General features: G+C 44.0%; 1 protein-coding gene across 2 annotated transcripts; it reads right to left on the reverse strand.

Moving 5' to 3' along the window:
- Positions 1-183: 183 nt before the first annotated feature.
- cass4 (Cas scaffold protein family member 4) lies at positions 184-15,015 on the reverse strand. Of its 2 annotated transcripts, none has more exons than XM_032548577.1 (7): positions 14,866-15,015; positions 5,285-5,698; positions 4,595-4,678; positions 4,343-4,459; positions 2,597-3,901; positions 2,389-2,463; positions 184-1,045 (listed from the first exon to the last, which is right to left on the reverse strand). In XM_032548577.1, the coding sequence occupies exons 1-7, from the start codon at positions 14,998-15,000 to the stop codon at positions 629-631; spliced, it is 2,547 nt and encodes an 848-aa protein (XP_032404468.1). In that variant the 5' UTR covers positions 15,001-15,015; the 3' UTR covers positions 184-628. The 2 variants fall into 2 exon arrangements, with proteins under 2 accessions (XP_032404468.1, XP_032404469.1); XM_032548578.1 differs by lacking the exon at positions 14,866-15,015 and adding an exon at positions 11,604-12,102.
- Between the last annotated feature and the right edge of the window lie 554 nt (positions 15,016-15,569).

Genomic DNA, 15,569 nt, shown 5'->3' on the forward strand with positions numbered 1-15,569 from the left:
CTGGTGCGTGTCAGCCTGGCCTCTGTCAGATTGCCAGGACAATGTGTGTGTGAGTGACTGAATGTACTGTGAAGTACATTCAGTCACTTCACGAAGTCCAGAAGATCCCAACATTAAAGCTGTAAAGCTGACTAACATTAGGTTTTCAGTGTTTAGTCATAACATCAGTGAAAATTAAACGTATTTCGGTTTTTGACATTGAACTTTATGAATGTTGAAGGTGTTTTGTACAGAAAATTTACAGAAGGCAGGATGTACATTTAACTCGGAGGTGACATTTTCTTCAAATAGAAATTTAAAAAACCCACAAAAAACGACAAAGTACATTCAGAGAACGAAAATATGAATTAGAATAACAAAACCGAATTTTAACCCTATACTGAAATTGCATTTGAAAATCAGGGACAATACATTCCAGTATGCCAAATGTGCAACGAAGTTATCCGTTCTCGTTAGAAAAATAACTCCTTCACTCATCCACGTTTAATATTGGAAACGCCTGCATTTGTTATTAAACCCGACGTTTATCAAAAAGCTGTCAAGGCAGTCACTGAAATGGAAACGAACACAGGCTGATGGACGATATGTTTGCTTTTGCTCTACAAACAAATTAGTTTGGCGCCTCCGCTCAGAGGTCGAGCGATATCCGAAATTGCTGTGCTATCTGGGCTAGTTCCTTAGCAAAGTCTTGGACTTCCAGCAGGGCCTGCTTTTCTGGGTAGTGCACAGCGGCCTTCTTGGTGGCCACGGCCAGCTGCTTGAGGAGAGCGCACAGGTGGTTGCTCTTGCACAGGAGGCTTTTGCAGGACCCTCGACGATGGGCCTCCCTGCAAAGAGTGTCCAACAGTCTCTGGCCCACCATGATGACCAGCTTACTTTGTGAGATGAACTTCTCCGGTGGCTGGTCATTTTGAAGGCTTTCCACAAACCCACCAATAGCCTTCTGAAGAGCTCCGAAGTAAAGTCGGCAGTGCTCCGACAGGGAGGTTGGCTGGTGTTCTTCTGTGCTGCTGCTGGAGTCAGACGAGTTACGCTTATTCTCAACCTGAGAAGAAAAGACATATATTTTTCTCATATTTCCTTAACATTCACATAAGAGCATTTTTTCTTAACTTTGCAACTTTGGACTGGCAAAAAAGTATGGCCTTTTGACTGAAAAATGAATAAGCTGCTATAAAATAGGAAAAAAGCCATCCATCTATTATCCAACATGCTTCCCTTGTTGGGTTATGAGGGGAGGCGGTTGCCAATGGGCGAGAGGCAGGGTACGCCATCGCTGGGCAACACAGAGACAAGCAATCATGCACACACGCCTGAGGAAAATTTAGAGAGACCAATCAACCTGACAGTCATGTTTTTGGACTGTGGGAGGAGAAGCCGGAGTACCCAGAGAAAACCCACGCATGCACAGGGAGATCATGCAAACTCCATGCACAGAGACCGCGGGCCGGCACGGCACCAGTGCTACCAACTGCACAGCCCGGAAAAAAGCTATATAAACACAATAATAAGTAATATCTGCAGTCAAAGAAAAGATGATGGGTGGGCAGTTTTAAGAACAACTGTATTTGTTCATGAAAGCTTAGTGTTAAGGTTTGAGTAAAGTTTGAGAACCTATGTTGTTTGGGGCATCTGCCTCCAGCCTTCGACTTGGAAGAGGGTAAGGACAAAGAGCGAGTCAAACACTTTAATGAATGGCAGACCACAGGAAATAGCTGACCTTGTGAGACCAGGAGCCAGGTCTGAGTGGAGCTCGTAGAGTAATGACAGGCGGTTCAGTTGGCTCCTAGGTTGAGGCAGTTTCAGGCCTGAAAAGCTATCGGAAGCCCTTCCCACTTTACCCCACTCACATAGGTGCTATGTGAGTGAGGTAGCAGGCGAGGGTGTGGCCCCGGGCTCACCAATCCCCCAAATCAAAACCTGCCTCTAGAGCCGTCACTGGCAAGTTAAGGAGCTGTGAGTGGAGCTGGACTCAACTCCTGGGAATCAAACTGGGACCGACTGTGTTGAGGACATCTGTGTACAATGTGCCTGCTCTGCCACTGAGACATGTGATGCTCCATGTGGATGGCTGTTTTATTCAAACCTCTGTGCTTGACATAGGATGTATCTGAGAAATACCATTTTCAAGTACAAAGGTGGTTCAAAAGCGTAGTGAATGTCAAAGATCAATTTGGATGATCACATAAATTATCAAAAAGAAATGCATTGGAGTTTGTGGTTGTGATTTCAGAAAATATGGGAAAAAAAGCAACGAGATATAAACTTTTCCAAGGCACAGTGTTCTTCATTAAACGTGTCTTGAAGCGTACACAAGTTGTAGGCAGGCATCTGATAAAAGATAAAAGATGAAATGCATAAAACAAAAAGAGTTACTTAGTCGCGTACCTGTTTAGAGGCTGGTGAGATGTTTTCTTTTGGACCTTTAAGTATTTCTTCTGGCTTCCTTTCTTCAAATTTTCTCTAAGAAAAACGGAAAAGTATTAACTCAAGCAATTGTACTTTGAGTTTTCCTTGAAAATTCATGACGTTCAACAGCCAAAACCGGCTTTGTATTATGTACGTTGATAAAAATAAAAAACATCGAATTTTTCACCTGTAGCTCTACGTAGTCATTGTCGTCTTCTTGCGATTCTTGTCCTTCTGTTTTGTCAGGACTTTTCTTGGTCTGTTTTGGACTTCTGTTGCTCACAGGCTCTTGGTCTTTTTGAGGAGTTTTAAAAAGAAGCTTACTGTTCCCATAGATGATGGACACTAGGCGCTTGACATCGTCAGGTACAGTGCGTGCCACCATCACGAAACGATCAAGCTGGTCAGGGTTCTGGGTCTGGCCTGCATCCTGACAGAGTGTATCGAGGGGCCAGCCAGCAGTGTTCAGAGAGCTCGCTGTTTGTTGAAGGATCACACCAGAATCTTCTACTATGGACAGCTGTTTGTAGAGCCTGGTTTGCAGGTTAGTATCAGTTAAATGACGAGCATTGCCCTTAATATCAAGGGCAAAGTTGAGAAAGCATGTCACACTTGATACGATTGTCTCTGTTGCTTCCTTGATTTCTTTCAGGTGTTTCTCCAAATGGTTTTTACACCTCCAGTTGCTGCTTACGAAGTCCATGAGCTGGGGCATAGCCCCGCAAATAGAATCCTGAAGCTCAAGGAGTTTTCGGCAAGCTTCTTCCTGGCTGAGTGCCACTTCTCGAAGAGGCTCAGGGGACGGTGAGCTTAAGGCCAGAGAGTCACAAGAGCTGGTGGAAGAGCTGGTGGAAGAGCTGGAGGCCGTGCTGATTCTTTGACTAAGTACTGCAGAGAGACCTGGTCTGAATTGCTCGTTTTCTGGTACCGTTGCCATCCCGCTTCCTGGGAGGTCATGAAAAGTCGTACAAGCCAAAAAGTTCCTCATCCGCTGTAGACGCACCCTTTTCAGTTCCAGTTCCAGAATATTTTTGTTGTCACCCCTTCTCTCAAGGGAGTTATGATCTCCTAGAGGATCACTCACCACCTGGGGGAGAGGGTCTTCTTTGGGTGGAACATCATATGGTGACTCCTCTGTCGGCTGCTGAGTTGAAGGTATGTTTGAGAGTGGGGGACAGGGGAATGCTTTAGGGGGACATAGCTTCTCAGCAATGCAAGGTTTCGGTGTATCATAAATTGAAGAGTTTGGATTTGTTTTTTGAGCAGGTATAGCGTCATAGAGCTGCCTGCAAGTAGCTCTGGGTGGCAAGGTGTCATAGGTGTCTTGGGGAAAACTTTGCTTCTCAGAACCCGCCGGTACGTCGTAGATCCACTCGTGTTTGCGGGGATTAGGAAGAGTGCTGCATCCAATGGGAACTTTATGTTGGTATTCTGTGCCTGAGGGAACAGGGATGGCATAGTCCTGAGCCAAAGATGGTGGAACTGCATGCACCTTTAAAAAAAACCAATTCAATTAGGAGCCCTATAATTCTGTAGAAACAAAGCATTCAATGAAGTAAGCATTGCACAAAACGGTTTTTGTATCAATAATCAAGTTTGGTGCTTATTTAGGACATTCAGGGGTGACTGTAGCTCTGTGGGTAGAGTAATCGCCTTGTGATTGGAAGGTTGTAGGTTCGATTCCAGCTTCCTCATCACTTGTGGATGTGCCCCTGGGCAGCCCCAAAAATTATTAAGAAATAATGCTCATATTTGTTGGCCCTGGCTCAGTAAAAAAAAAAAAAAATTATATATAATTTGAAATTGTGAGCCTACAAGAGATGAACTCATAAGCCATAACGTGACTGATAGTGAGATAGTATTTCAAAGACAGAACATTGCTAAAAAAAAAAAAATCTTGTTTTAATCATTTCTGAAGACATTTGAAACTTACATAAGCGTTTGTTTGACTGTTGCTCCTTAAACTCTCCGGAGTGTCAGACGTGTTCTCCGGCTCTAAAACTGAAGCAAGAAATTTTGTCTTTGGGATTTGGCCTGGAGGTGATGATTCCTGAAAAGGAAAGAACATAAACCCATGATGTTATCTGACTGAACCTCACCCAGATGGCAATATTTTAAAAAATAAAAAATAAAAATTAGTAGAAGAAGAAAAAAAAGACCAATTTTGATCAATGAGTATGCTTACAACTAAAAGAGAAGTTTGTCTTGCTTGGGACGGCACATCGTAGACTTCCCTTTTTGGGCTGGAAGCAAGGCTGGAGAACGGAGGCTGCAGACATAACGGCATGTCGTTAGTGCCATGATCAAAGCTGCAGCTACCTCACTGACCCCTGCGTTAAACACATTTATGGGGACAGTGTTTTTCTCTGAAGCCTGTTGAGAAGCACATTATGCATACACTTGGCCAATTAACACAGCTTTGTAATAGAAACCATGCTGCTCAGTGGATATTAGGTGGCTACTGTCGAGGGGAACGCCACTACCCTGAAGCAGAAGAGGAAATCATGAACACATGGGTGCATTTCTTCCCAACAACCTGCACCCGTACAAATTTGTGTGTGTTTCTGAGGTCCCAGGCAGTAGGGATTGCTGTTTGTAGTTAAAAGTGTCTGAAGTCCATGTCTGTTTGTCTTTTATAGGCCCATAAAGACCATATTGCAGCATGCCTATCCTGACAGAGAGCCCCTTGGTCCCCCATATGTTAGCTCTTTTGCCAGCAGGAGTTTCACAGCTTTGCATTTCTCCCCAACAGTGTACATTTCCAATTATGTAGGTTTTACCCTTCCAGAGGAGGACAAGGTGTGATTTTACACCAAAATATGCGGAACAACGGTTGACTCCTTACTTAAACTGCACACAAATAAAATTTCTGTACCTTGTTCAGGCCCGGTCCGTTTGTCTCCTGCCTCGGGATTTGGCTGCTTGGAGCTACCAAGGGCAAAGACGGATCTTTGCACATCATGTCCATGCGTTCGTAGGTGACGGTGCTGATGGGTCGGGGTGGGCTCGGGATCTGATAGATGTTTTGCACGTTGACGTGACTTTTAGCTTTATTCATAGCGGGTTCTTCCGCGCTGTGCCTTAGGGGCCCTGCCACAGTCACGGTCTTTGGCAGGAGCTCCAGTCGGTTTGCGGGGGCCAGCCCACGTCGGCCGTGCAGGGAACAATTCCACCATCCGCTGGTGTCCGACACATTTTGCTCCATCACCATGACGATGTCGCCCTTTCTGAAGGCAAGTTCGTCCGCACACTCCGCGGCGTTGTCGTACAGAGCCTTGGCAAATTTACTCTGGAACGCAGAACAGAGAGTATGGAGACGAGGATGATAAAGCAGGCAGTATGTTAGAAAAAAAAAAAAAAAAAGACCAAAGATACAACCCATTGTCAAAAACCAAATTGTTCTTCCTCTTGCAAAACATAAGAATTAACTTGTGTTAGTCATCACAGGATGATGAAAGATGTTTCTTGTCACTATGGAGATCTTTAGGTACGGACTGGAGCGTATCTGTCAGTGTGATCTACAATCAAGACAAAGTAGCTTCCACTATGCAGGAGGTCTGGAATGTTTTTTACTCTGCCACGGTGCAGAATATTTAGTAAATATTAAATTGGGATATAATTGTTAAATATTGCCACACGAATATTGATTACATTTAACCCAAATGTTGTTTTTTTTCTTCCATTATCATGGTAACGATACCACCCTGTTGAGCTTTGGCACCTATGGTCACAAAGTTTTTGTTATTCAACTTTTGTTATTCAAGTTTTTGTGGATAAAAGACAATGAAGAAATTTTACTCTCAGGAGCATTTTTACCACGCTGTACTTTTTACTCACTTGAGCAATTTTATTATGAAGTATCGCTACTTTTACTTGAATAAAAATGTTGGATTCTCTAGCCACAAACTTATTTTAACCAAAAATTCACCACACACAGACACGCAGCTGCAGTTTTTTGTTAAAAGTTTCAGAAATTTTTTATTGAATGAAACTGATTTAGAAAATATGTATTTTGCCTACTTTTGCTATTTGTTACTTATATGAATTATTGTCATTTTGGTCCTTAAAATACAAAACATTCCACTTAACTTTATATTTTCATGTAGCTCTTTAATAATGGTAAATGACTTATAATTTGACCAGTTACTCAGTACTTGTTACCAAATACTTCCTTCAGTAATTTCTTGGACGGCTACCTTTTTTCTTTCACTTGAGTAAAATTATGTAGAAGTAGTCCTTCTCTTACTTGAGTCTAACTTTTGGGTCCTCCACCCACATGTCTCTGATGTGGCCTGCTGCTCCCTCAATGTGCTTCCTGGCCTGGCAAGTCCCACTTCACAGCTTTCATGACCAAAAAGTGCAGGACGTCATGTCATCTACACCTTTTCACTGCTACCAACGCTCTGCCCTGAATCTGAAGACCGCACCACTCACCACAGATGATCTGTGCCTTCTTCAACCCTCAGGGGTCTTTCTATCATCTACAACAGTAAACTACACCACAAGAGGCCCCGTATCGGGACCCAGTTGAGACCATATACCAGATGTAGTTGCAAATGAAATAGTTTGGGTTTTAAACGGCCTAACATTCTCTGTATTTTCACTTCCTGTTTGTGCTTCCTACAGAAAGATAAATGAAAACCACGTTTCTGCACCGTTCCTCTGGCAGGCTGTGCAAAGCGGGAGCCCGTTTTGCTCATCGCGTACCAAACCCGAGGCGAACCGCCACCGCTTTGTCCGAATGCATCCCTTCTTCGCCCGCTGCGCTCCCCCGTTGTGCTTTACGTGCCCATGCCACATCCCGCGCATGGGAAATCGAACCCTGATCAGGCCACAGGAAGTGTAGCAACAGTGACATCCTCTTTTGCTGTGATGGCTCTTGTGGTGAGAGAGCTGTGAGGGAGACAAAGTTTTTGGGGGGGGAGGAAGATGACATATATTTCTAAACTAGAACCGCAAAGTCTGATGAGTTCACAGCCAACACTCGGTGGTCAGATGTGTTGCACAGGTGTATGCACTGCTGGCCTTACTGATTCACACAGACTTATCAGCGGTCCCGAATCTTAGCGAGCATTTCTGTGAGGAGGTGTTCGCAATAAAACCTTTTTGTTTTTCGCAATCGAAATGTCATCTTGCACGGTGGCTGGTTCCGTTGCGTGTAGGTGGTTACTGAAAGTTCCCCGCAAGCATGCGGTGGCAACTGCCTTTGAGCAAGGCCTTGCCCGCAGCAGAGTTTGAGTCCGACGATAAGACAATGGGTGCAGGCCACGTTCCTGTGTGGACGTTGAGAAAATGTCGGGACAAATTCTAAATACTCGACAGATCAAGAAGGTGTAAAGTCTACAAAGTGACCTTTTCACATGCTGCAGGGAAGAATTTCGGACATGTGATGTTTAAAATCGTAACAATCTGCTGTTGGTTAGTTTGGTGCACAAAGACAATGAAACGCAGCTGTCACAAAATCTTATCAAGTTTCTTTGGTCCAGTTTCCAGTGCAAACATCTTAGTACACTTGAAATAAGACAAAATAACTTATAAGTAACTTCTTGGGAAGATATAGGAGCTTGTAAATAATTGTTTAATATTGATGGAAACGTTCTAGTTCCATTGGCAAATTATTTTACTTACAACGTGGAAAATATCTTGTTGTCAAGTCAAATAATCTGCCAGTGGAACTAGAACGTTTCCATCAATGTTGAGAAATTGTTGACTTAAAACAAGCTCTGAGAAATTACTTGTTTTGTCTTCTTTAAAGCTTACTAAGATATTTGCACTAGAAACCAGACCAAAATTATTTGGTACCAGTTTTGTGTCTTTGCAGTGCCTGGATAATCGTGGAATCGACTACAAACAGATCGGTTTACCAGAAAGGCCTTTACTACAGCCGACCAAACCGAGCTGTAGAAAAATTGACGAGAAAACTGATTAATAACTCATTTCAAATTTAGGACTCATTTATGGCTCATTTTCAGGTTTTCTGCTTTTTAAAATCTAGAAATGCCACCGGTGGGCGGCGTGAATGCCACGGTTCATGCCACGGACCAGACACTCCCACACCTTTTCAACCCACCTCGCTCCATCTGTCTGTACTTCCCTGTTATTGAGTGGTCAGCCTCACACATGTGAAGAAGTGTGCCACGGAGCCAGGGATAAATAAAGGCAGCAGGCCTCGCCCGGCCCTCCCTGCAACAAAGAGGCCTTTCACCATCAGACATCGACACACTCGGCACCTGTCGCGATGTGAGCCTGCGCAGCGCGCTCACAACAGCAGACCTCGACGCAAAACACACACACGCACACACACTGGCTTTCCAATCCTTTGGGTCATGCTACAGACATGCAGCGATGGCCGGCCCTTTAAGGCTTCCCTTCTACCTTCACTCTGGAAAACAGATTAGTGGTCATGCCGTGACTGTTGCGTGCTTTCGCTGCATCCTCAATGTCTGATGCTCTATTTGCGACCCGTTCTGTCATGGTACATGTGTGTAAAAACAATAAAATAGGTAGTTTCATTCATAGCACTTCCACCACAACCTGGTCTAGTTTTTGCTATTTAAATTCCTCATTTCAAAGTCGTTCAAACCACAAGTTGACCTTTGAAATGCTCGGAGTTCAGCTGGATTGTCCTGAGGACACCCCCCCCCGGCCTTGTGTTGGCCGTGTGTCTGTGCGCTGACCACTGCTTTGCAGTAACAATGTCAGCTTCAGCTGTGACTCTGGGATTCCTGCACGCGCCTGCCTGTTTGGATCAGCCGCACGGACAGCTGGGCCTCGAGCCCCTCAGAGGCCCAGCTGCCTCTGCCCGTCCCCCTGCCGGACCTAAGCCAGTGTTCGAACGTGACGTTCGCCTCGTTTGTCCGTCCGACCCGGTTGAAAGCTCACAAAAATCAGCAGCACAACTAACAGGAATTAAACACCGACTGAAGGAGGCTTTGAAATGAAAGATTTCCCCCATCTACAACTTATCTGCTGTGACTTTCGAACAGTCTTACACGGCAGGTTGAGCGAACAAGATTTGCCTCCAAATGTTGCTAAATTCATTAGACAAATTTAGCAACATTTGGGTAGAGCAAGGAATTGATTGGATGAGAGGAAAGGATCTTTTAGCGATATATATACAGAAAAAAAGAGACAGTGCAGCAGGGCTATACACTGCAAAACCCCTAAATCTTACCAAGTATTTTTGGTAAGATTTCTAGTGCAAACGTCTTGGTACACTTGGAATAAGACAAAACTACTTGCAAGTAACTTTTCATCAAGATATAGGAGATTGTCTTAATTTGATAATTTTTTTAGATTGATGAAAAAGTTCTAGTTCCATTGGCTGATAATTTCACTTACATCATGGGAAAAATGAATTGTTTTAAGTGACATAATCTGCCAAAGGAATTAATACTTTTCAATCAGTAATAAGGAATTACTTACCTAAATCAAGCTCCAGTATCTTGCTGAAAAGCTACTAATAAGTTAGTTTTGTCTTATTTTCAAGTGTTGTGAGATATTTACACTAAAACCGAAAGAAAAATCCCTGGTAAAATTTTGTGTTTTTGCAGTGCAATACCTGGCATCGTCATCATTAGAAATATGACCCGATTCCTGGGTTAGAAAATACCACAACTGTAAATTGGAGAGCAACAAACTCGACCATGAATCGGTGTCTTTGATCTTTTCGGTTTCAGCTGCGGCTCCAGCGAAGACAAATGTCCGCCGCGGCGGACCGGCTGCTCAACTCTTCACAAGCCGCCGGGAGCAAATTATCTATGACTTAATACTGACCCAAAGTTAACACACGTCACCCACGAGTTTGGCAACGCCGCCTTTGAGTCACGCAGCACTGCACAAACACGGTTGCAGAACTCTGGCAGAAGCGAGGGACGGAGCAGTCATTGTTTCTGTGTAAAGCCAAAGGGAAACAATTTGTCAAGTTTGTTGGGTTCTTAGACTGCAGGTTGATTTGTGGTTATGATTAGTGCCGCTTAAAATTGTTGCATTATGGGATGCGGTGCGGCGCAGTAGAGGAGGTCTAGCCCATATGTGGATGCTGCTGTCAAGGGGTTCTGGTCCCAACGTGGGAACCGTTGTCTCTTGTCCTCCATCTCGACCCGTTTCCTGCCTGAATTCTGGGAATTATGAAGGAACCATGCAGAGAGGATCCGTCTGAGAATATTGAAGAGGAATCAAAATGGTTTTAAAATAAAACAAAACGCTATTTTAGCGTTTTCTATTTTACGCATGTCGGCCCTATTTTTATATTAGGCTCTATCTCAGGAAACATTTCGCATGTTTCCATTCCTAGGGAGTGGGACGATTACTGGTGGCGCACCCCCTCCAACCTCCACTTCCTGTGTTATCAGGAAGTCGTCGGCGTTCTGCGTAAGTTAATGCAAACATGAGAGCGCCTTGAAAGGTTCTGAAGACAGCATTGGCCCAAACTGCAGCAGCGTCGTTTGCTACTGCTTTTTACGGTTCTTAAAGTCTCACTTGAGGAATTCTGAACCGTCCCTTTAAATTATATGATGGTTGCCACGACAAATGAAACAAAGTATTTGAACCCTCAGGGTCAGCCTTCTATTTACACAGAGGCACTAACGTCAGACCGGGCCACGGTGTGGGAACACCACCTTCTTTTCTCCGACCTTTGGCCCTTTGACAGACAGGTCACGACCCCGGCGTCGGGTCAGCACCTCATCCATCATCCCTCCAGACTTGCAGCAGAGGCTGCACAACAGAGACCACTTCCTGTCAGAGTAGACGTTGACTGGAACATAGAGATTCAGCAATCCTCCCGGCCAAAGGTGAAACATTAGATTTCCCATAATTCTGTGGGGGAAATCGAGTGTTCCACATTAGACGGACAAATCTCTGGGCAAAAACACAGAAACGGTTTTGCTTGATACACAGGTATTCTGCTTCTCCTCCACATTGTCCGTCCGACAATGCGGTTTCGCAGCAGACCTCAGCGTAGCGTAGATGGAGGCTAACAAAGTAGATCACAAACTGTTCTTGGTTGCCATTTTGTACTGCTAGCACCTAAAGGTAGCATGAGAAATGGACCAGCTGTATTTTGATATTAATAAATGGAATTCATGGACTCAACTCACTGACTCTTCTTCAGCCTCATACATCAAGAACTCAGCAGGGAGAACGGATAATTCTCCACAGAGTGAATAAAAGAAAAGGTTTCTTGAACAAACCGACGTCGACGGCCGCAGATGATGTGACGTTTCTCTGCAACTTGGCAGGACACCAGATAAAACTGACGCCCAATCTTCATGACGTTAGAAGCGCACGTCTAGCTGAAGCAGTGACCAGAGTGAGCAGAAATAACGCAGTACGCAACGCCACAAGTGGGACAAGCTGGGGACACCGGAGGGGGGGACATGCAGGACAGTCTGCGTGGACAGCCTGAGCTCTTCCAAACAGCGGCGCGGCTGCTTCTTATCTCACTGCTCACACTCTGGCTTCTTTTCACCCGTCACTTCCTCACTCTCGTCCCTGCGCGCTCGCGCTCTTCATGGAGAACAAAGCAGAACACGCAGCCGCCGCTTTCCTGTCGTTCCACGAGTGTCGTAAACCGCAAACTCGTCATTCCTCCTTCGGATCGTTTTGAAGGGGGTGGGGGGGAATTGAGTTGAAGCATCTTCGTTCTTTTTCACGCACTGCAAAAACACAAAATCTTACCAAGTATTTTTGCTCTAGTTTCTAGTGCAAGCATCTTGGTACACTTGCAATAAAACAAAACTAACTTACAAATAACTTGTCAAGAAGATATACAGTAGACGCTTGTTTTAAGTAAATAATTCCTTAATATTGAGGAAAACGTTCTAGTTCCTTTCGCAGCTTATGTCAAGTTAAACAAGACATTTTTGCCCATGATAAAAGTGAACTAATCTGCCAATGGAACTGGCACTTTTTTAATCAAAATTAAGGAATTAGTGACTTAAAACAAGTTTCTATATTTTGCTGAAAAGTTACTTATAAGTTAGATTTGTCTTATTTCAAATGTACTAAGGCGTTTGCATTAGAAACTGGATCAAAAACACTTGGTAAGATTTACTGTTTTTACAGTGTGATTTGGTCTCCCAGCGCACACACACACACACACACACACACACACACAGCTGGCTTCACTGCACCGTAATACAAAACAGTTCAATAATAAATGGGCTGATGAAACATGAGTACAATTTAAAAAAAAAAAAAGAAGATGGATACGTGGGTGCAAACTACACAGCCGCTAGTAAAATCTGCTGCGTCTGCATCGCAGCACGCTGCCGCGCCTGCGCACATCAAGCTCGAGTAAAAAACACGCTTTACTTTGCATCATTCTTCATAACCTCAACCAACTAATGAATCATATTGAATAGTGCAGCAGTAGCAAAACAAAGGAAGCGAGCATAAAGATCAATCTGATGGAAAAGAGAGAAAAATAAAATACATTTAAAAAAAATTTTTTTTTAAAAACCCAGCAGATCCAAAAGTTAAAGAGGTTCTGATGCATTCGTGTCGTTCGGTTCCGTGTCAGGCAAAACTTAGTGTTTATGTCCTTCACTGCTCTACCAAACAAGGAAGAGACTCGTCACCACGGACGGCTCGCCTCCTTCTCATTGGTTAAAGGAAGTCAAACTTTCATGTTGTAAAATTAATCGCTTTTTCAAAACGTTGCCATGTTACCAGGGATGATGTAGAGCAGGGCTGTTGAGTTCGTTTTCATTTTGGACCGAATCAAAGATCTGAATGCTCATGAAGGGCCCGTTGTGCCAGTATGTATTATAAAAGCCATTAAACTGTCAAAAATACCAATAAATAATTTTTTTTTTCAGCATTCAATAAGTGTTTCTTAAAATTAAATCATTTATTTGAACATCTTTTCACACTGATCAGTCCATGCTGTAATTAATAACAGTTTTTTGTCGTTTTTTTGGAATCAAAATCACAGATTTTGTGGCACTAATTTAGAAATATTTGTAAGGAATTTTTTATATTTGAGCTAATCTGACGTTAAATGTGACTTTTTATTAATCGCCATATCAGTCACAGACTATAACTTGACATCAAGTAAGACTGAGGCAGCTGTTATTTAAAACCAATGCTTAGCTATTAGCTAATTTTGAGAAAAATCTGCAGTAAAAAGAGAGAGAAAAAAAATTAAAAATCTGAAAAAAATGTGGGGATCTGTTGATTTTGTACGAGCCTTACATATTTGTTCAAAAGCTAGGGGGTTTTTCCAACAACAACAACAAAACAACTGATAAACTGATGTAGTTTGGAGTCTAGAGGGCCACAGAAGAATCTACGGCGGGCCACATTTGGCTCCCGGGCCTCGAGTTTGACACACGTGATAAATATATATATGTTTTTTGCTTTTTTTTCTTGCTGTCCGTATCAAGCCTGACATTTATTGAACTGGATCCTGAACTGGACTTAGAGCCGAGTCAACTTTGCTCATTTGGTTGTGGGAAAAACCAGCAGGCGAGTCCGTTGGCTTAACGCAGAGCACGAAGAGAACATGGAGTTAAAACCGGTCCTGATGCTGCCATGGCCGGTTTCTGCTCCAGGCAGCAGCAGCAGCAGCAGCAGCAGCAGCAGCAGCACATGAGACTTCCTGAAATAGTCCTCACGAAACCGAAAAAAGAACGACTCCGATTCCAAATAACCCTGCAGAACGGAAGTTCCATCAGGTCAGTCAAATTACTCATCAGCCAAAGCAGTCTATTTTTACAGAGTGGGTGATGATGATGATGATGATGATGATGATGATGATGAGTTTGGTTGAATAGAGCGGCACGGCAAAAGGGGAATTATCAGAGTGATGCATTTAATTTTTCTCACTACAGTGAGATCACAGCGCTGTCACAGTAACTCTGGGATATTTAGCAACGAATCCTTCAGTTCTGGAGCCACGGATCACTTCTTCTTCTTCTTCTTCTCTTACTGGGGGAAACTTTTAATTCTTCTCCCAGATGTTGCAGACTGCCCAGCTCCTCCTGGGTTCCTTCCGTCCGACCTCACAGAAATATTCAAAAACTGTTTTCATTTCTGCAACCTCCAGCCTCACGAATGGAAGCTGAAGCGGTTCGTAGAAACGCGCCGGCTACATATCAGAGGGGCTGCCTGCAGGTTTTCAGTCATATGTTAGGAGTTCAACCTAAAGACAGGCTGACAGTAACAGAACCTGAACAGAACCCCCCCAGCCGGCTCTGATCCGGCGTTAATGAGGACAGGAAGGTTTGGACCGCCGACTCTGATCCGGGATCAGCCGCTGTCGGGTTTCAAGCCCTGCAGCGGAGCGACTCGCAGAAAACACACACCGAGTCCCAGCAGCTCAGTCTGACATCCCAGCAACAGCACACCAAGTTCTGGACCCAGCAAACACACAAACACATCCCGCTAAAGATCCACCAGACCTCCCCTCAGGGTGAGGTAAAAAATAAGAAAAAGCCCGGCAGGACTCACCATGGTTGATCTGCAGTGTGTCCACAGCGCGTCCTCACTGGACCATCGCAGCAGGACGGAGTGAGTGAGTGAGCTGCCTGGCTGAGCTGTCAGAGCCTCGGCTGGGGCGGAGCTCCTGTCACAGAGCCAGAGCATTTCCTGCAGCTCCAATTGGTCACACAGCAAATCCCCCTCCCCACCTAATGCTGCAACTCTCTCTACACTTTTCTACCCTGGACTTCAGAGAATCTGCTCTGTTAAGAGGAACTATGCTAATTTCTACGAGTTTACTTTTCCAACTAACTCCAGAAATTATGGGGGGGGGGGGGGGGTTTGTCAAGTTTGTCATATTCTTCCCAATGTGGGACTCATTTCTGAAGCTACTGAGTACGGGTGGAAGGGGTTGTTAGTAGCTGGACATTCTTGTTGGTTTTCTCAGGGTTGCCGGGACAACGTGGATGTAGCGTCTGGGAGAACTGGGCTGCTGTGTGGAGGGATGAAAAATCCACTGTAATCGCACTTAAACAAAAACAAAACCTTACAAAGTAGTTTTGCTCTACTTTCAAGAGCAAATATTTTAGTATGCTTGAAATAAGACAAAACTAACTTACAAGTAACTTTTCAGCAAAGAAAGGAGCTTGTTTTGAGTAAATGATTCCTTAATGCTGATGAAAAAGTGCTACTTCCATTGGCAGATTATTTCACTTGAGACATTTAAGGAATGA

Source organism: Xiphophorus hellerii, chromosome 20, assembly GCF_003331165.1.
Source record: "Xiphophorus hellerii strain 12219 chromosome 20, Xiphophorus_hellerii-4.1, whole genome shotgun sequence".
NCBI lineage: Eukaryota > Metazoa > Chordata > Actinopteri > Cyprinodontiformes > Poeciliidae > Xiphophorus > Xiphophorus hellerii.

What these genes read in the sequence shown, in the direction of transcription:
- cass4 (XM_032548577.1), bottom strand. Translation starts at nt 15,000, where the DNA reads ATGCTCTGGCTCTGTGACAGGAGCTCCGCCCCAGCCGAGGCTCTGACA. An exon ending in ACGGACCGGGCCTGAACAAG is followed by an intron (nt 4,679 to 5,284) that starts GTACAGAAATTT and finishes TTATGTCTGCAG; the next exon opens with CCTCCGTTCTCCAGCCTTGC. An exon ending in TCTCACCAGCCTCTAAACAG is followed by an intron (nt 1,046 to 2,388) that starts GTACGCGACTAA and finishes TTTTCTTCTCAG; the next exon opens with GTTGAGAATAAGCGTAACTC.